This window comes from Schistocerca gregaria, chromosome 1, assembly GCF_023897955.1.
Source record: "Schistocerca gregaria isolate iqSchGreg1 chromosome 1, iqSchGreg1.2, whole genome shotgun sequence".
In the NCBI taxonomy this organism is placed as follows: domain Eukaryota; kingdom Metazoa; phylum Arthropoda; class Insecta; order Orthoptera; family Acrididae; genus Schistocerca; species Schistocerca gregaria.
In genome coordinates, this window is record NC_064920.1 from 639975318 (window position 1) to 639989621 (window position 14304).

The 14304-nt window shown below is 41.3% G+C and overlaps 1 protein-coding gene across 3 annotated transcripts in view; it reads left to right on the forward strand.

Moving 5' to 3' along the window:
• The window catches only part of LOC126360439 (choline transporter-like 1), a 141831-nt gene that overhangs the window by 30484 nt on the left and 97043 nt on the right, over positions 1–14304 (forward strand). For all 3 annotated transcript variants that reach the window (XM_050007711.1, XM_050007710.1, XM_050007712.1), the window contains one exon: positions 3289–3434. In XM_050007711.1, the coding sequence (XP_049863668.1) occupies positions 3289–3434 (146 nt within the window). The remainder of the gene's footprint in view (positions 1–3288; positions 3435–14304) is intronic.

Genomic DNA, 14304 nt, shown 5'->3' on the forward strand with positions numbered 1-14304 from the left:
TTTGAGCCCCAGTCCAACACACAGTTTTAATCTGCCATAAGGTTTCAGATCAGTGCACATCTGCTGCAGAGTGAAATTGTCATTTTGGAAACAACCCTCCTGACTGTAGCTAAGCCATTCTCTGCAGTGTCCTTTCTTCCTGGAATACTAGTTCTGGAATGTACGAAAGAAAACTTTTGTGGCATTTGGAAGGAAGGAGATGAGATCCTGGCAGAAGTAAAGCTGTGAGGGTGGGTCTTGTGTCGTGCTTTGACATATTAGTCAGAAGAGCATTTGCGTGCAAAACACAAGTCCCAGGTTTGAGCCACAGTCCAGCACATATTTTTAATCTGGGGTTACAGTTGTTAGAACTGATGTGCTTACATTATCTGTCTTGCCATGAATTTTTGTAATTTTCTTTTTTTTATTGACAAAAATAATAGAGATGGGCATACTTTGCAGTTTCTTGTCTTATTGATATACTCAAATTTTGCATTAGTGTTTTGTCAGTTTTTTCACTATATGTCCTGTCTCAGAATATTTCTGCCAAAGGTATATGATACCTTTTCTACTTCTATTGGATCAGCATCTTGTGTGTATACAATAGGCTTTCCTGTGGAAATAAATCCTTAAAAATATAAAAATATAAAAATATTCCTGAATACTTTACCCCTCTTCCTGGGAATGAGCACAAGTTGGAAGAGGAGGGGAGAAATGTGGAGAGAGTGTTGAGCATCCAGGCCTACAGTTGCCATATAGGATGTGCATTTCAGACCAAGAAGCCAAAAACTAGGCCTAATTTCAATGGCATAGGAAGTTATTCATATTGCTTGGGGTCACAGTATCAGTTACTGTGGGGATATAATGAAGGTACATGCCGGCCATTGTGGCTGAGCGGTTCTAGGGGCTTCGCTGCTGCTACAGTCATAGGTTCGAATCCTGCCTCGGACATGGATGTGTCTGATGTCCTTTGGTTAGTTAGGTTTAAGTAGTTCTAAGTCTAGGGGACTGATGACCTCAGATGTTAAGTACCATAGTACTCGGAACCATTTATAATGAAGGTAAGCAACTGGAGAGCAACTTGAGGATAAGCCAAATTGCTGGGTAAGCTTTTGAATACATGTCTGCCAAAAAGAACTTTTGCAGACCAAATATAGTCAAAAGTATAATTTTTAGGAAAATTAAAGGTGCGGCAGAAGAACACAATCCTACAGTGATGCCTGCAAAAAATGCTAATTCTGAAAAAGTTACAACAAACTTATGGTTAGTAGGATTATTTCTTGTTTTCTTCAATGATAAGTCATTTATAACCACGCAAACAGCAAAAAATTTAAGGAGCAGCACATAAAATTCCTAGGTCTAGCTTTATGATTTACGTGTTAATAGAAAAAAATAATTCAACAGAGAGAAAAATCTTACTATCCTTAAAATAAATTCGTGGCACATAAGCCCCAATGAAAGCTAAAACTCAAAATTTTGAGAATTCTAGCCACGATTCTCACTGTGAGCTTATCCAGCAATTTGGTTTATCCGTAAGTTGCTTTCTAGTTGAGTACTTTGCTTCTTCATTATATCCTCAAAGTAACTGATGCTGTGAACCCAGGCAATATGCCATTGAAACTTATGTACCCCATGGTCTTTTTAGCATTCAAAGTGGCCCTTTGTTAACATTAGTAGGTGTTCTCCAGGGGCCAAATTAAAAGATTTTATCACATGATATCCTGCGAACTGAGGTTGAAGGGCGACAGGAAGCTTCCTTATTCCTAGATTTCCGAGAAGTGGTTGACACGTTACACCACTGCAGACTCTGTTACAGAAGGTACGACCATACGGAATAACTTCCCAGATGAGTGAGTGATTGAAGACTTCTCATAATAGTAGCCAGTATGTTGTCCTTGATGGTGAGTGTTATCAGAGTTGAAGGTACCAGCTGTAGTGCTCTATGAAGTGTGATAGGACTGCTGTTATTATTATTTTGTGTGTGTGTGTGTGTGTGTGTGTGTGTGTGTGTGTGTGTGTGTTGGGGCTTATGGGCACTCAACATCGAGGTCATTATTATTCTCTATAGAAATAAATGATCTGATGGACGGGGTGAACAGCAATCTGTGACTGATGCTGTGGAGTATGGGAAGGTCTCATCATTGAATGAGGATGATACAAGATAAATTAGAGAAATTTTCTAATTAGTGTAATGAATACCAGCTACCTCAAATGTAGAAAAATGTAAGCTAATTACACAAATTGGAAAGATAATCCCGTGATGTTAAAATACAGCATTAGAGTAGTGTGCTAATTGACACAGCCAGGTTAATTAAATATCTAGGTTTACCATTGCAGTGGAATGAGCACGTAAGGATTGTAGAGGGAAAGCGAATGGTCGACTGTGGTTTATTGGGAGGGTTTTAGGAAAGTGTAGCTCATCTGTAAAGGAGACCACATATAGAACAATGGTACAAACTATTCTTAAGGACTGCTTGTGTGTTTTGGACCTCCACCAGGTCACATATAAGAAAGACATCAAAGCAGTTCAGAGGTAGGCTCTACATTTGCTATTGGTAGGTATGATCAACATGCAAGAATTTCATAGGGGAGTCAGTGTTCTTTTTGAGGAATGCAGTTGAGAAAATTTAGAGAACTGGCATTTGAAGCTGGCTGTAGAATTATCTTACTGCTGCCAGCATACATTTTGCCAAGGACCATGAACGTAAGGTACGAGGAATTAGGGCTCGTACGGAGGCATATAGATAGGCTTTTTCCCCACCCTCTATTTGTAAGTGGAAGAAGAAGATAAATGATTAATAATAGTACAACATACTCTCCACTGTTCACCTTATGGTGGTTTGCAGAGTATGTATGTGGATGTAGATGCAGATATAGATGTAGATGTAGTTCATATGTTTGAATGGCAGCCAATCAGTGGTGACCAGTTGTGGCATCCTGAAATGTTGTGATAAATAAATTTAATACTGCCTTTTTATGTAATTTGCCAGAACTGACCATGGCATGTTGTGTCACTATGTCCTGGGAAAGACTACTGCAACTCAGCCAAAACATCAGTTTATTAAAGTGTTTTGTAGAATGACGTGGCAGTACATGCTGAATGATTTTAATGAAAATAATTTTTTGTTCTGCTGTCTTTTACTTTTTACTGGACAGTGATTTGTTTTCCAGTTTCTTATTATGCACTATTGAAAGAGTTTTGTTAAAGTAGCCACACTCTTCACTCAGCAAAAGTATAAACTGATGACTTTTCTTTTTCTCCTTAATTTATTGTACAATTTCCATGTAGATTTTTCCTTTTGTTCATAGGTGTTCATAGCTGCGTTTGCTATTGTCTATGGCAACCCTCTGAGATTAGTAAATGGATATGACAGCTTTGGAAACACCTGTGGGTCTCGGAACAATGAGAAAATTGGAAATCTCTCACTTTCAGGTCTGGACACAACTAACAAAAGGTAAGGAATAAAATAAATGTTTTGATAATTAAAATATTTGATACACAGGAGAAGAATTTATGTCCCAGCTGCCTAAACAACAAAGAAATTGTGGAGTCTTTGGGTTGACCATGTTTCAGGATTCCCACATATTAGGGTCATAAACAAATAAAACATACAACTTTTATTAACTGACATATGTATTTATTTTAAAGTATGTCTTTACAATCCTTCAGTACTCTTTCTTTGCATCTCAATGGCAGTGTTGCTCTCCCTGGACCAATCAAGTTTGTGCAGTAGTTGTAACAATGGATTCACAGTCAAAGTGAGTGTTGTTTGAACCCCTGTCCAGCCATCCAGATTTAAACCTTCTGTGATGTCCTTAGGGCATGTAAGGCAAATGGGAGAATGCTTCCTTGGGAAAAGACTCTGCTAGTTTCCGTCCCATCTTGTCCAGTGTGATATTAAGCTCCATCTCTAATGACCTCGTTGTCAACAGGATATTAAATTGCAGTCATTAAATTGCAGTCTTCCCTCATTTCAGACAGATGGGCTTTTGTATTCCGTGTTTCCGGTAGATGGCTCAGGTAAGGGTGGAAGGAAGCTCTTCTAGAGAAGTAAAATGATGACCCTGAATAGTTTGTTTCAGTTTTTGACTTAAGCCAAAGTGTAGTGGACTTAATGTGCAGACTGCGAAGAACATGCAATAATATTTTTCTTCCATATTTTCACAGCTCTTCAGTTACAGCAATTCTGAAGTGCAGGTGAGAGTTACTGAGGAGAATGAGTGCTCCTGTCTTGGGCAACAGTGTTTGTGTTTTGTGGATTTTCTCCACAGTTTTTTGCATGTCATGATAACTGTGGTAACACTTGATTGACAGGGAACATTGTTTGACATGATGGTGATCATAGCTATTCACCATTAGCTGAGCTTGTTGAACTTTTTTGGTCATGCAGAAACCTGTCCTCTCCCATTGCTGGACTGTGATTTAAACTCTGGGTTGAAGTTTCTCATGTATGATTCCCACAATAATGACAGTCTGATTGCCAGAATATTTTACTTTCAACATTATATATTTGTTGCAATAAAGGCTGCTGTGTCTTTCCATTCCTACTTCAGTTCAGCAGTCAGGTAGTGAAGAACCCATCATGCAGAAAAATTGGGTTGTCTCTGGAATATAGACATTTGAGGAATCCAAGTAATTGCAGAAAATTCTTTACAGCGCATAACAATCTTTTTAAATTGACATCTGTCATAAGTTTGGGAATTCATCTGTTAATGTTTCATACATTTCTGGTCTTGGGTATCATTTGTGCTCATACAACTATAAGGGGTGTTCAAAAAGAAATGAGCCTGAGTTTGGAATGTGCAAACCGGTGACAGGAGGGTAATATCATGGCGTGTGTAACAAGGTGTGGTTCCGACCAGAGTGTGCAAGTTCTCAGCCCATCACTAGAGGGCACGCGTTCATGTCATGTGACTTCACAGACCTAACAGCAGCATGCATCAATCATCCAATGCTGCCAGTCACATTGCAGACAATGACATAGAGACGTCAAAAGAAGAGCAAAGAGGTGTTGTTCATTTTCTGACAGCAGAAGGAGTAGGAGGAGTGAACATTCATTAACAAATGTCGCTTGCAAGGGTCAAGGCGTGGCACAAGTGCTTCATGGAAGGACGGGTGTGGTTAGCTGATGATGCACGGTCTGGAGCACCACACTGCATTACGGATGACATCACCCAGCTGGTGGATGCACGCATTACCCAGGACTGCCGAGTGACAGTGAAAGCCATAGCCACCGTGGTTGGCTTGAGCATTTGAAGTGTTCACACCATCATGAAGGAACAACTGCACATGCACAAAGTGTGTGGCGAATGTGTATCCCACAGCCTTCAACCACACCAGGAAGCATTTCGAATGGCCCACTGTCTTCCTCATTTGCAGCACTATGCTCGGGAAGGGAATGCATTCCTGGCACGAGTGGTGTCATCATTTCTAATCAGAATAAAAATGACAAAGTCTCCACTGGGAGCATCCAGGGTCACTACTACCAAAATAAGCCAAGGCCATCCACATGAGTGCAAGAAAGGTTATGCTGATGTTCTTCTTTGACCAAGATGGCTCCCTTCTGTGTCACTTACTGCAGCATGGGACAAAAGTGAGTGCTCAGCGTTATTCACAAACCTTTCGCTAAGTGATCAAATCAAAACAACCAGGCAATGTCACCCATGGGGTCATTCTGCTCCATGACAATGCAAAGCATCATATGGCCAACACAGTCGCGGCACTCGTGCAGAAATTCAAATGGGAGGTTCTTGGCCACCCTCCGTTCAGTCCAGACCTCTCTCCATTATTATGCCGTTTTTGGTCCCATTAAAAAGGCTCTGAGGAGGGGCAGACAATTCACCTCGGATGATAACGTCCAGCTGTATGGTGCGGAACTGGTTAACATTGCAGCCCCGGGAATTTTATGAGACGGCCATTCACTGCCTTGTGTCAGAGTGGGACAAGTGTCTCAACAGCAAGAGTCAATACTTCTAACCTACATGTACTGGTTTGTGTAATTATGCCTCCGGTTCGTTTCTTTTTGAACACCCCTTATGTAAGAAAAGTATTACATTCACGTTTTTGCAAACCTCATTTAAGGCACTATGGTTTTGTGTTGGATTTTTGCTGTCTATAGTTCTGAACAGGACCCTTAAGCCAAAACACTCAAAATGGACAAGTGTGCTTATTGTTGCAGAATCAACAGGAATGTCAATCTTTGTAAGGAATGTCAGTGTGGTTTACATATGGGATACTGTTATACAGCCTACATGAGAAATGAAGCTGGTCAGTTTTGAGCATGCAGTGAATGTTACTTCCACTATACAGTACTGGAAAGAAAGGTCCTTGTCATGAAAATTCAAACTGATTTGACAGTAGTAGTAGAAGAGTTAGCAGTCTTGCAAGATACAGTTGACAATGGTAATGTGTGGGAGAGAACAGAAGACTGGATTACAGTCAAATTTTTCAAATCAGTGAAAAGAACCATGAGACATAGCAAGTACCTGCCCAGATAACAATGTGCAATAAAGGACCTGCTTCCAGGCTGGGGAGGTATGCTGGCTCCAGTTCGAATCCACTTTGTGGATTGATAATGACGGTTGGTTTGCTGGCAAGCCTGGGTGTGGTTTTCATATGGCTTCCCACACACCCCCAGATAAATACCAGACTCGTACACATGCCCCACTTAAATACACTTTACTCAAACATTTAGAACACTTTTTCACATTTGCACATAGAATTTGCTCTAGATGCAGATTGTGTACACTGATTCCCACCTGTGGTGAATAGGAGATTTTTAATCTCCTTAAACCCATAATCAGCAGCAGCAGCAGATATATCATGTCCAATAAATTCAGTCTAGCAATAGCTTCAGTGCTGTGGATGTGGTTCAGTAGCAGAGCATAAAGTAAAAGTTAAGCCTGGGAAGAAAAGTTATACGAAGATGAAGGAGGTTTTATTGCCGGGTAGTATTCCTGTGAGGGGAGGAGTATTTGGGAGGTAATTACTTAGTAACTATTATTTTTAAGCCAAGTGTAGGGCTCAGCAATGACACCTGTGATTTAGGCTCTTTGGGAAAGGATCTTGGAAGAGATCATGAAATAATAGTGGGCAGAAAAGCAGAAGTTTGTACCATAACCTTAATTAGGGAAGTGAGAATCCTTCCAGTAATAATACTTCTTGACAGTATCAGTGGGCTATGCCATTTTGTTTTGGTTCCTCTGGTAACCTACTGTGGTACAAAGATTTCAATGTGTGGCAGGACTGCAGACACATACCAGCAAACAAACAAAAAATTAATTCAGTAACTTTATTTTGTCATGGTGATAATTAAAATTCTGTGACTTTCCCTTTGTATAACTTGACCTCTGAAGCTTTTCCTTGAAGGGATCTACAGAAGATGAGTGAATGAAGGAAGGAAGGAAGGAAGGAATTAATTACCTTAAGGTATTATCTTTGATTTCCACCAGACATAGTAGGCCTACCCAATATTGGTGCAAACTCCTTTTCAAGCTTATGATACTTTAAAGACAAAGGATGGTTAGCATGCTTGCCCCTCAAATGTCTGAACAGAGAGTTGTGTAATCTCAACTATTGCTGTGCCTTCCAATCCTCAATATCACGAACCAGTGTTATTTTTGAAATGACCATTGTTTTGGGATGATGCATAAGTTTAATAAATACAACAGATACACATGATAGAAACTTTATTCATCAGTAATATCTTGTCCTTCACTATTTACAACAGTCACCAATGCTGAGATAATGTTTTGAATCTGTGACTGGAAAAATCACTTGGTTTTGAAAAAAGAACTCATCCAGTTATGTTTGGAGCACATTTTCATCCAGAAAGGAAGTTCCTTGAAGGTTGTTGAGTAGGCATCGGAAAGGTGAAAATCTGAGGGTGCAAAATCAGCTGAATAAAGTGGGTGTGGAATGACTTCCCAACCCATCTCCTGTCAGTGTTTTTTGTCAGTCTAGCAGAATGTGGGTGGTTGTTATTGTGGAGTTAGCATCACTTTACGCAGTTTTCCTGCTCATTGCTCCTGGAATGTGTCTGCAAGATGTCTCAGTTGTTGACAATGAATGTCGGAAGTGATGATTACAACTGGGAAAGGCAGTTCATAATACACCACATTGTTGCTGTTCCACCAGATGCATAACTTTATATTTTGTGGATGTGCCCAGGTCTTTGTACATGTTAGCTTAAAAATGACATTTCTCATCACCAATAATGTTGCAGTATAGGAATGATCAGTCTTGTTCATGAGCCAGTTGATGATGATCAAGCAGAGATGCGCACATGACCACCTGCTGATTTTTGTGGTTTTGGCTTAGAAGAGATAACACCCGCACACCTGATGTTTGAAACTTCACCATTGCATGCAGATGTCCCGTCATGGTGAAGTGATCACAGTTCATCACATTTACCAGTTATTGAGTACACTGACATGTGTTATTGTGGATTAATGTATAGTAGTGTACGGGTGGGGGGAAAGATGAATGCTGTCTGGTGGAGAGTGCAGGGACTAGACTACCAACAGGCACAGCATCAGGACTTTGTGGGGCAGGGAAGCAGGAGAAAAAGGAACAAATAAGGAGAGCAGAAGAGAAAGATGGGTGAATGCATTGGCATAGGGCTACAAATAAACAAGGTGGGAGATGAGAATGGGGAGGGGTGGAAACTGTTGGGTAGAGGATGTGGGGACAGTATGTTAAGAGAGTGGAGAATGTGTTTCAAGGATAACTCCCATCTGCCCTTCAGAAAAGCTGGTGGTGGAGGGAAAGATCCATATGGCTCGGGTAGTGAAGCAGCCATTGAAATCAAGTGTGTTGTGTTCAGCTACATGTTGTGCCACAGGGTGATCTACTTTGCTCTTTTCCACAGTTTTGCGTTGGCCATTCATCATGGTGAACAGATGGCTGGTAGTCATGCCAACGTAAAAAGCTGTGCAATGATTGCCTCAGAGTTGGTAAATGACATGGCTGCTTTCCCAGGTGGCCAAGCCCCTGATGGGGTAGGGTAAACCTATGACAGAACTGGAATAAGCAGTGCTGGATGGGTGGACTGGACAGGTTTTGCACCTGGATCTTCCACAGGCACATGATCCTTGGGCCAATGGGTTGGGATTGGGGGTGGCATAGGGATGGACTAGGATGTTCCAGAGATTGGATGGGTGATGGAACATCACTTTAGAAGGGATGGGAAATATTTGATTTAGGATGTCCCTCATTTCAGGGCATGATGATAGTTAATCAAAACCTTGGCGAAGGATGAGCTTCAGATGCTCCAGTCCGGAGTAGTACTGGGTGACAAAGGGGGTACTCCTTTGTGGCCAGCTTTTGGGGGTGGTGGGTGGATCTGGATTGTGAGAGGAAATGGAACAGGAGATCTGTTTGCAGACTAGGCTTGGGAGGATAGTGCTTGTCTGTGAAGTCCTTCGTTGGACCCTAAGCATACCAAGCGTGGGAGTTTTTGTCACTGCACATATACCATCCCTGGGTTGCCAGCTTCTCGTCTCAGTTGGCTGAATCTATACCTCCGTCCACATTAAACTCATCAACCTACATTTCGACAGCTGTCATCCCTTTCACATCTAAAAAATCCCATATAGCCTGGCTACCCAGGGATGGTGTATTTGCAGTGACAAAAACTCCTTTGCACAGTATGCTTAGGATCCAACCAAGGACTTCACAGGTAGGCACTATCCCCCAGACCTAATCTGCAAAAAGAGCTCCTGTTCCATTTCCCCTCACAATCCCCATCCTCTCACCATCACCAAAGCTAGCCACAACATTGTCCTGCTTTTGTCACCCAGTACCACCCTGGACTGGAACAACTGAACCACATCCTTTACCAGGGCTTTGATTAACTATCATCATGCCCTGAAATGAGGGACATCCTAACCGAGATATTTCCCACCCTCCTAAAGTGGTGTTCCATAACCCATCCAACCCCCACAACATGCTATTCCATCCGTATGTCACTCTCAATCCCAAACCCTTGGCACAAGGCTCATACCATGTGGAAGATCCAGGTGCGAAATCTGCCTAGTCCACGTGCCCAACAATTTCTGTTCCAGTCCTGTCAAGGGTTTACGCTTTCCCATCAGAGACAGAGCCACCTGTGGAACCAGCCATGTCATTTACCAGCTTTGCTACAATCATTGTGCAGCTTTTTATAATGGTATCACTACCAACCAGCTGTCCATCAGGATGAACGGCCACTGCCAAACTGTGGTCAAGAGCAAAGTAGATCACCCAGTGGCACAACAATGGAGCTGAACAAAACACACTTGATTTCAATGTCTACTTCATTACCCGAGCCATCTGGATCCTACCTTCCGTGACCAGATTTTCTGAACTGGGCAGATGGGAATTGTCCTTACAACACATTCTCCACTCCCATAACGTACTGTCCCCACATCTTACACCAAACAGTTTCCACCTCCCCCCCCCTCCCACTGACCTATCTTCTCCTCATTGTTATCTCCCACCCCATTTATTTACAGCCCTCTGTCAGTGCATCCGCCTGTCTTTCCCAGCTCCTCTCCTTATTTGTTTCTTTTTTCCCTGCCTTCCTGCTCCTCAACCTCATGACGCTGTGCCGGTTGGCAGTCTAGTCTCTGCACACTCCACCAGACAGTGTTTCTCTCTCTCTCTCTCTCTCTCTCTCTCTCTCTCTCTCTCTCTCTCTCTCTCTCTCTCTCTGTCTGAAGGCTTGGCTAAAAGCTGTACGTGAGTGTCTTTTAATCGTGCCTGTCTGCAACTTGACATGTTTTCTATGCTGTAAGTAGCAATCTGTCTTGTCCTACCTAGAAGAACTGAAATGAAATAAAATAAAAATAAAACCAATGAATGCAGGTATAAAAACTCAAAAGCTTGGAAAATAAGAAGAAAGTATGGAAAAAATAGTGTGACATGTAGTGAGTAGAAATTTTGGGAAGGAAGGTAGATGCTGACTGAGAAATTGAGAGAAAATACAGATTTTGAACAGAAAATGGGAAGAAGCAGTACTGTATTGGACAATGGGGAGGAGGGCGAAGCCAGGTGAATGCAGAAAGTGAAGCAAATTTCAGATCTTGAACCCTTGTTTTATAATTGTTGTTCTTATGAAAGAGGATGTAAATAACCACAATACAGCTTTAGTACTTGAATCTTTATTCACCACACAGGTGGTGTCCAACAGCTTGGTTCATGACATCAGTACTTGAAATAAAAATGATCAGAAAGATTTAAAGTTCAATTTAAGAGGAGTGTAAAGGATTTTTTTTTACTGGCCTACCTCTTCTCTTCCATCAGTGGATTTCGTAGTAGAACCAATTGATTTACATGATATTAATAATGTCCAATAACATGAATGTAATATTTGACTTCTCATCTATTCAGTGCATTAATGAGATTATTGTATTCATCTGGGACTATACTGCTCTGCATACCAGGCAAGTGTTGTGGGCTGCTGCCTCTCCAGTAGGCTGCGAGTAAACAGCTCACATCAGCACGAGTCACCGAGCTGTTTACTTGCCTAGCCTCGTATAGCTTGGGCTGTTTACCTTGTAGCTTCGCACAGCCTCGATGGTGCTCAGTGGCATTAACATCACTGATAGGCAGTGTGCCTATCATGGAAGAGAGCACTGTAGGCAAGACACCACTTCTTTACGCCACGCCATCTGCCCACTCAGCACTGCATGTGTATCTTTTCGTGGGAGACTGCTGCTGGACTTTGCTGCAGCCAGTTACCCCTCTGGGCTTCATGACAGCTACACCCTTGCCATAGCTAGATAGCACTGCCGTCCACCACTTTCAGGTGCCATGCCCCACATCACATCCTGTTGCTGGCAGTCACTGTCACTGAGTTGCTGCCTCTGACAACTGCTGACACCCGACATCCAGGAAGTACCTTTGTCCCACTGGCAGCTATCATTGTGGAACTGTGCATCTGACACAGGCCAATGCATGCTACCGTTGATTATCCTTGGCCACTCTTGCTCTGCCATCTACTATTACTCATAGAGTTCATTGTGTAAGTGCATCCCGGGTAACATCTACTAGAGACATTTCTGTTTGTACTTTAATTGGTGGACATTCATCCACGGACACTGAATTTGAGTTCATTCCCCATGTCGATGAGAAACAGTTGTGGCATTTGCGCATTTCATTGGTAGTCCGTAGCACCCATCGGCCTTGGACACGAAAAAGATCAAGGTAAATATGTGTTACAGACTAATTTTCTGTTTGTGACTAAGTAACCTACGAGTTACTGTAAGCACTTTATTGTTTTGAACATTCCCATGTTTTGTGACAAGTTTGTTATTTCTTCGTAAGTGAAAATATTTTTAAGATTTGCTTTGACTTTTTGCACATTCAAGAAGGGCATTTCTGTTAGGACATCACATGGGCTCTTTTGTGTATTCTTGCTTTACAACATGTTCTATGCTCTTGAGGGCCTCTGTGCTATGGAAGGAAAAGTACAGGGCTGTTCATAAGTATCTCCAAGAATTTGGAAGATGGCTGTGTGGGAAACTATGAGACATATAGGAAATAGACCCTATCGGCGGATGGAGACTCTCTCCAAGTTTTTAACTCACATTCCAGGTGCTCAATATGGGAGTCATTTGTGACATAGCAAATGCCAATACGTGTTTACAATCCATTGAAGTCACTGACATCAGTTGCTCAGGAGAGAGTGCCAGCAGCCTGCTTTCAAAATTTACATGTTCTGGCATATCTGCCTCCTATTGCATCTAAGCCATGGCATGAATTGAAACTAGGGGAGATGTTCTACCCATTGAAATGTGACATTTTTCTGTATGTCTTGTGGTTTTCATGGAGCTACCTTCTAAAATCCTGGGGATACTTATGAATAACCCCATGTACATAATCAAACAAACATGTAGACCTGCTCTGCCTCCTCCCCCAGCCTGCCACCCTCTCAGCCACCAATTCCTCTCTTGCACCAACCTCTTCATGTCAGAGCAGCATACAGTTTCACTTATTTGTTGGATGTATTCCAATTCCCATTTTCCCTTACAGTTTTTACCCTCTTCAGCTCCTTCTAGTACTGTGAAAGTTATTCCCTTATGATATTGTAACATATGTCCTATCATGTTGACTTGTCTACTTGTCAGCATTTTTCGTAAGTTTGCTGATTCTCCTTAAAACCTTCTCATTCCATACCTTATCACTTCATCTAATTTCAAACATACTTCTGTAGCACCACATACCAAATACCTTGATTCTCTTTATTTTTGGCATTGCCCAGATTCCATCATATCTCTTGTTTTCATGAGACTGTAAGGGAATTTTGATGACATCCTAGTTATTATATCAGAACATTAACTTTTGTAACACTTAATGCTACTTGGGGAGGGGGAGGGTTTAGGCAGTGAGCTTCACCCTTATTTGAGTATCAACAACAGTGACGTTAAAGAATTAGTAATACATCTCTGAGTAGAATGTATAATGTAATGAAGCTTTTTAACAAATTAAAACTATGTAATGAACAATGATTTGGATCCAGAAAAAAATGTGGGTTTGTCTTAAGCTATTGTTTCACATCCTTTCTGTCAGGTGTAATATAATAAAAGTCAGACAGTGGCAGAAGATTTTAGGCTTAATGTGTACATTTGATGTGATATAAGTTTCAAAAGCCAGTGAGCATTCACATATTTTCTGAAATCATTATCTTGAAGATCATTGTCAGTGAAAACTTTAAACATGAGTAAGACATGTTGAGTGATTTATTCTTTATAAAATTGATGCATTTGTTGAGAGTAATCATGGCTTCTGATGTGTAAATGATGAGTGGTGTGTAAACAAGTGGTAGCCATTATTTACATATGCATACTTAAATGAAACATGAAGAAGAGGACTGTTTATGATTGTAGCAGTTGTCAGATCTTAGAAATGCCTGCTGCAGCCACAGTTACTAATCATTTGTGAATTTGATTACACTGTAACAAGGTATGTACCAGGGGCTTTGAGGATCTCAGAAATTGTCAGACAGATTTTGCCGGTTTGGATTTTATAGTTGAGATTTGAGACAGACTTGGGAAACTCAGTCAGTAAGAGCAATGTCAGCAACATGCTAAGATTCAAGTTAAAGTCCAAGGCCACCAGACAGCTTTAATTGGGCTGAAAGCTATAAATGCTTTACATCAGCTATCATCATCATTCAAAATGAATGCTTTCATCTAACATTCAACAATGATACCTGGAGAAAGACATGTCTCAATGCATTTTGAGATGTCTCAGTCATTTCTCCAATTCTGTCATCCAAGAATTATTTACGAGTTCAGGAGCTAGTGTTTATCTGTATTTCTTAGTTTTTTGGTGACTAGTAC